The 6858-nt window shown below is 46.6% G+C and overlaps 1 protein-coding gene across 4 annotated transcripts in view; it reads right to left on the bottom strand.

The window, feature by feature from the left end:
- Window positions 1-4411: 4411 nt before the first annotated feature.
- The window catches only part of LOC117804153 (rho GTPase-activating protein 17-like), a 24184-nt gene continuing 21737 nt past the window's right edge, over window positions 4412-6858 (bottom strand). For all 4 annotated transcript variants that reach the window (XM_034670230.1, XM_034670232.1, XM_034670233.1 and 1 more), the window contains one exon: window positions 4412-4555. In XM_034670230.1, the coding sequence (XP_034526121.1) occupies window positions 4549-4555 (7 nt within the window). In that variant the 3' untranslated portion in view covers window positions 4412-4548. The remainder of the gene's footprint in view (window positions 4556-6858) is intronic.

Genomic DNA, 6858 nt, shown 5'->3' with positions numbered 1-6858 from the left:
GTGAACTTCTTCGACTGTACCTTCTTATTATTTCTGGTTTCCAAATCTTTGATATCTGTGCTTAATTTTTTTTAAATGTGTTTCTTTCGGGATCCAAAAAGAGGTTAGTTTTTAAAAAGAACACTGTGAGAACCAGCAAAGTGTCAAGCTTTTCAGGATGGTTCTGGGAGTGACACGGTGTACAGAGGACGCCTCATGGGTATCCGCAGGCTCNGCAGGCTTGTGAAATATCATGAAATACTAAGAAATATCTTCTACTCCTGAGCATTGTCTTTTTAACTCACGAAAGAACCGATATTGGGAAAACCAAGTGATACATCAGAATCTAAATGGGGATGCCCTAGCCCCAGCCCTCCTGTGTCTGGGTTCTAGAAGGCTGGGTCCGGGCATATGAATTTTTGAAGCGCTGACCTATGAATCTAATACATAGCTCTGTGCATGTATTTCTTTTCCAAGCTAAAAATGATCACAAAGAACCACCATTTCCTTAGGACCCCACGTATGTGAGGAACTGTAAGATGGTTTCTTCTTTTATCTGATTTAATCCCTTCAGGAGAAACTCTCACAAACGTCACTCTCTAACTGATCAGCGAGGTTGTGCCTTGTCTCATGTTACGCAGAGCTGCAACTCTAATTCGGGCACGTCCGAGCCTACAATGTCTTCTTCCCACTACCCCTCAAGCCTGCCTGCTATAGAAAAGAACAGAAGGGAGAGAAGTCACAGGGCCAGCCCCGTGAGCCCCCGTCCCACGTCTGTGAACACACTTCGTATTCAGCAAGCATGGACGCAGCCGGCCTCCTTTAGTACATGCACTGTTAGCAGGGATGCAAGCAGGTGGGGTTCAGGGTGCCCGGTTAGTAGCAGGTGTTAGTGCACAAACATGATCGTAAAGTAGCACAAATGCGTTGGCCAATCAGGTGCCTTTTCCTTACCATTAAATATTCCAATTTCAGTTCTTACTGATNTGAATATGGCAGGTCATACATCTAAATTATTTAATAAAATGTTGAAATTAGAACACTCGTGGCTAGAATCTATTCCTTTAAGAACAGCAAGATGTCAACTCTCTTACTTTAGAAGCTAAACGCTTTGTCGCGCTTTCTACAGTAACGACAAGGAAGAAGATTCCAGTGACACCAGAATCCCTCCGTTCTCCCAGGGCTGGTGCTGAGCTGCCACAGGTCAACTGCCAAAGGTGCTTGATGGCAACAATTTCCCCCGAGAGTTTATCCTAACCCCCAGGCCTTCATTCCACTTTTTGCTGTTTAACTGCTCTAAACAAATAACCTGTTTCTAGGATTCTGTCTGTGAAAGCACATGAAAACATGATGTCGTAATAAAGAACCGCCTTCCTAGGGAGTTATGTCGAAATACCCAATGGCCGTATCCAGGAATGGTTAATAACAGCAGTTCGTGAGTCCTAAATGCTGGCCTTCTGTGTGCTCTCGGGGGTGGGGGGGCAGTCCAGGTGATTTTAAGCAATTAAAATTTAATTCTGCGACCCAAATGTCATTGTGCTGACCTGGAGTGTAGGAGAATTCATAACACAGATTGGTTTTTAAATACTTAGCTAATATCTTAAGGAAAAGTAGTTTTCCTGTAAGACTTCCCTGACCTGATAATTATAAAGTACAGAGCCTTACAGGGTTGTACCAGATCAGTGTCAATACACCTGTGNCAGAGCCTTACAGCGTTGTACCAGATCAGTATAAATACACCTGCAGTGAGAAAGGTATTAAACAACAGACATGATTCTGGTTTGTAGTTTTCTGTCTAAAAGAAGGAAAGATTTGGGGGCGGGGAGAGGGGAATTTTGGTGTGTCCAAAGTATTGAAGTGTTAAAGGTTCAGCCTTGATTAGGGCTTAGTCCCTTCACTCTTGTACATGACTTCCACACCCTGTTGGGCAACCCGAGGCTTCTGGGTTATAAGGAGTCAGGAAGGGGGACTCATCCCTGTGCCCTCCTCCTGTCCTAAAGGTCGCACTCTAGTTTCCCTTTCTGGTTTCTCCAGAAAGTCTTACTCAGACCAAAGCTGCGAATACTCTGGCAAAGTAGCCCGCCAAAGGTTTAAGGCTCAGCTCAGCGGATGAGAGTAACAGTACACATAACGAGAGCCTTACAGTATCCAAATGCGGACCCAAAGGCAGGGTTCAGACGAGCCTCACAGCGCCCTTGGAAAAGCTCATATGGTTTAAGAAAGCAAAATGTAAGCATGCTGGAATGCAAAGGAATTTAGTGTGGGATCTTTGGAGGAGGATTTTTTTTTTTCTTTTTGGTCCTGAGAATTTCGAACATCAAATTAAGAAGCTCCATGCGGTTAACTTGCACTTGAGATACACGATTAGAAAATTAAAGCTCAGGACACAGGGAACACAATTCTCTGTGCTGGCTGCACCCGAGTCCTCTCTGGTTGGATGTGATGAGCCCGTCGATGAGAGGTGAATCACTGAGAAGAGCAGGACACTTTAGGAAAGGCTTACCAACAAGAAAGAAGACACTCCTTGTATCTTAGGAGAGTAGCTTGAAATCGGGTTCTCAATCTACGGACATCTACCTCTTGAATCTGGAGCACTGCAGCTCGGAATGCTTTTGATAAGGACATAAGGAATGTCTAATGCTACGGAACGGATGGCAGGGGGTCATCAGCTGCCCCTGCTCAGAGAGTCCCAAGCACACATGCAAAACACGGCTAAGCAGGAGCATCTGGAGCTGGGGTGCGAGCTGCTTGGGGGGGGTTACAGACCTTAGTCCTGGGAACCTTCCCCACCTGTGAGGGCATCTATTGGGAAACAAACAAACACACACCAATATGGCTTTGTTTTTTAAAAATAGAAGCTGGAGTGTCATCAGAAATTATTAACCATTTATCATACATGCATTTATGCAGTATACTCCTGGAAAAAAAACTGGGTTATCGAAAGATAGACTAGTTGGTTAACCCTCATCATTTGGGGTACCAGTTTGGGGGATACCGTTGGCTCATTTCAGCAGAGAAGTTGTGTGGTACAGCTGGACAGCCCAGAGGTATATTCCAGCTTCTTCTCTAAAACTAGCTCCACGTAGGAAATTTAAAACTAAGCTGTTGTGATTCAAAGCTCCTAAGTGCCATTTTTAAAAACACATTAAAACCCCTAGCCATCCACCTCATCCTTAAATCAAATAATGTATAGAGCCCTTGGGGTGGAATTTTTAAAAGAAATCATAATTAAATAAAATGATCATGTTTTGGACTGCCTGTAAAAAACAAAAACACCCCATTAGGAAGCCCACTGAAATCTACCTGTACAATCACCACCACCCGAAACAGGTTTCCAGGGGAATTATGGGAAATTCTTGATCCTCCCCTCCCTCACCACTCAAGGCTGGAGTTCTGATGTGATCACACCCCAATACCTGCCTTCCCAGAGCATCCAAATGGGCACAGATCATGTTTTTAAAGTTATACCTGGAATGCTTCACTTACTATGAACATTTTTACCTTTAGAAGGAAAATAAGTATCTTAAAGAGGAATTTGCTAAGAAATGAATTTCATGCTTATGTTGTACAATACCTTCCACCTGGATTAGGTCACTGTACTTAGAAAAAGGTAAACGGTGATAGGTCTTAAAACACAGAATGAGACTATGAATCAGAGGCTAGCTAACTGCAAGGGCCAGGGAGTAGATATTTTTAGGCTCTGTGAGCCAAATACTCTCTGGAAGGACTATAGAACTGTTACCTTAGCACAAAACCAGCCAAAGACAGTATGTAAACAAATTAGAGTGGCTGTGTCCCAATAAAACTTTATTTACACAAAATGGGCTACGGGCCGCATCTAGCCAGTGGATATAGTTTGCTGCCCCCTGCTGAAACCAAGTCTGAACGAAAGGGGAGAGTACAGAAGCCATGCAGCGCAGATGGGGGAAAGGTCCGAACTGCATTTCTCACTTACCCGTTACTATCTTGGAAGCAGTGGGAGCTGCGTTGGTGAGGGTGCCATCCCCAGCCGAGTGGGTGCCCGGAGGATGTGGGGGTGGAGGCATGCTGGGTCGGTTCCTAGGCTTTGGTACTGGTCTCGGTCTTGGTAAGGTTCCAGCGTGTGGCTGCGCCATCTCGGGGTTACTCACCGCCTGGGTCTGAGAAGCTGGCAGGCTGGGGTTCTGTTTTCCTAAAGGTGGAGTACTGGGAGGCGTTGGAGTCTGGGGAGGGGTGTGAGGTGGCTGCTCAAGTCCAGGCTCACTGGGCAGTGTCGCGGGGGCGGACGGGCCCTGGCTACCCGGTTTGCTGTGCCCCAGCAGCGCGGCCTGCGTCGGGGGCTGTGGCGGCGGGTGACTGGGAGCTTGTATCGGGGACAGGCTGCTGGAGTACCTCCGGGGTGCAGAGGGCTGCGAGGTTGTGCAGGGCTGGCCGGGAGCCTGGCCCGCGTGCTGGGTGGGAGGAGAAGGGCTTCGGGTGGCTGGCTTTGGTGACAGACTGGGTGGATGCTGAGATGTTCCTGGAGAACTCTGACCCCCGGGATGGCCAGGAGGGGGGTTTCCCGGTTTTGGGGGTGCAGGAGCAGGTTTTTTAACAGCTGCACGAAGGGAGAAAACACCTTTCAGTAAGAAAAGCCAACACTGCCTTTATCAGGTGAACCTCACCACGGCTGATAACATGCACCCCGTGGAAGGATAAGAGCGGGAGGGCACTTCACGTCTGTGGTCTCCCTCCCCCAAGCCCCAGGCCCAGTCTAACCAGGAGAACAGCCGCTGACAAATGTGAATTGAGGACATCCATCAAAATGCCTGACCGGCCCTCCCCCAAGCCATCAAGGCCGCGAAAACACAAGGGAGGACAGAAACTGTCACAGCCCAGAGGAGACTCAGGAGACGAGATGACTGTGGTCTCCTGGATGGGAGCGAGCCTGGGACAGAATCTGGCCCCCGGTCGAACAACTGGTGAAATCTGAACAAAATATGGAGTTTAGTCCACAGTAAAGCACCGGGGTTGGTTTCTTGGCTGTGATAAATGCACCCCAGGGACCTAGGACAGTAGGTGAAGTGGGTGAGGGGCATATGGGGACAACCAGCACTGCCTCTGTAACCTCTCTGGAAATCTAAAATTATTCCCAGACAAGAGGTTTATGGTTAAAAAAAAAAAAAAAAGTATCTTATACACATATGGACCTTTAAAGACCTGTTGTTTATTTTTTATTTTAAGAAATTTTTACTAATCTCTACACCCAATGTGGGGCTTGAACTCACGACCCCGAGATCGAGAGTTATATGCTCTACCGACAGAGCCAGCCAGGTACCCCAAGACCTGTTGTCTGAAAAGTTCAATATGAAGAGAACTCAGTGAACAGGGGCCACCTCCCTACACCGACTCGCTGCTCTAAGCCCACTGAGCTGCCTACTTGTCTGTGTCCTTCCTGCATGATCTGGGAGCCCGGGAAGAATCGGGGAGAAGAACAACTAGAAGAGGGTGACCCCCAAACATGACTGATCTGCCTATACATACCGCATGGCCCCTTGCCCTAAGCCAGCTTCTCCTAGAGGGCTTAATTTTTTAAATATTTTTAAAAAATATTTCTACCAATTCCAGAATCATTTGAATTAACAGATACGCTCTGGATAGAAGTACATTAAGTCTGGAAGAGTTGCCTTAGCTAGATTTCTCTAAGGAGAGCTGAACTGCATCACCACCTTCCCCATACCAGCTGAGATCAGTGTCACTAAAGGAGCGTGGGGGCAGAATTTGCTACTAAAGAAGGTGAAATGGAAAACAATGGGTCTGGGACCTGGTTTTGGGCTGGGAAAGGTGAGTGGAAAGGAGAGACGTTAGTATTTTTCAAACTGTACTGAGATCCTACTAATCTTCCCCAAAAGCGATAGGGAAATTAAGGAGTATAATTTACCCCACATCACCAGCACCAAGTTAGGCCCCTCACATAAACTGAAGTCCCATTTAAGTCTCACGGGCTCCCTTCAAGACAGGCATTGTCAAACCCATTTCACGGTGGAGAAAACCAAGGCTCAGAGAAGTATTTGCAAAAGATCACACAGCTAGTAACTAGCAAAACAGAGGCTCACAACCATGCTCTATGGGCTCCCTGAACTCTCTTTCATCCCCTTCCTCCTTCCTACACTGCCTGGGTCCCTGCTCACAGGGCTCAGAATTCAGGAATGAAAAGGGTATAAAGTCTGCTCTGCTCTGCTGGCCTTGAACTTTTGACCCTGGACCTTCTAAGACTTTTTCCCACAGAAACAACCAGCCGACAAAGGAAGAACTCTTCAGAATAGCAGCCATACTCTGCTTACCAAAAGCAACTTAAAAAGAAAAACATCTAGCTTTCTATTCTGAGTGCTATTAATTGTAAATTCACATTGAATAAAAGACTATTCCTGACATGAAAGGCTGCCGAGGGAATTAGGAGAGGAGGCAGGGGAGTCGGGTGCCGGGGCCACGGGAGAATGGTGGACCTTATCTAAGACCACCTATGAAACTTGACCACTCTCTCACACCATACACACAGATAAACTCCAAATGGATGAAAGACCTCGATGTGAGACAGGAATCCATCAAAATCCTAGGGGAGAGCATAGGCAGCAACCTTTACAACATCGGCCACAGCAACCGTTTTCATGACACATCTCCGAAGGCAAGAGAANGACTTCATCAAGATAAAAACCTTCTGCACAGCCAAGGAAACAGTCAAAAAAACTAAGAGGCAGCCCACGGAATGGGAGAATATATTTGCAAATGACGCCACAGATAAAAGACTGGTATCCAAGACCTACAAGGAATTTCTCAAACTCCATACGCTAGAAACAAATAAACAAATCAAAAAATGGGCAGAAGATATGAACACTTTTCCAATGATGACATACAAATGGC

The sequence above is a fragment of the Ailuropoda melanoleuca genome, chromosome 10, assembly GCF_002007445.2.
Source record: "Ailuropoda melanoleuca isolate Jingjing chromosome 10, ASM200744v2, whole genome shotgun sequence".
Classification (NCBI taxonomy): domain Eukaryota; kingdom Metazoa; phylum Chordata; class Mammalia; order Carnivora; family Ursidae; genus Ailuropoda; species Ailuropoda melanoleuca.
The sequence above is the reverse complement of the archived record's forward strand: the minus strand, read 5'-3'. Positions and strand labels throughout refer to the sequence as shown.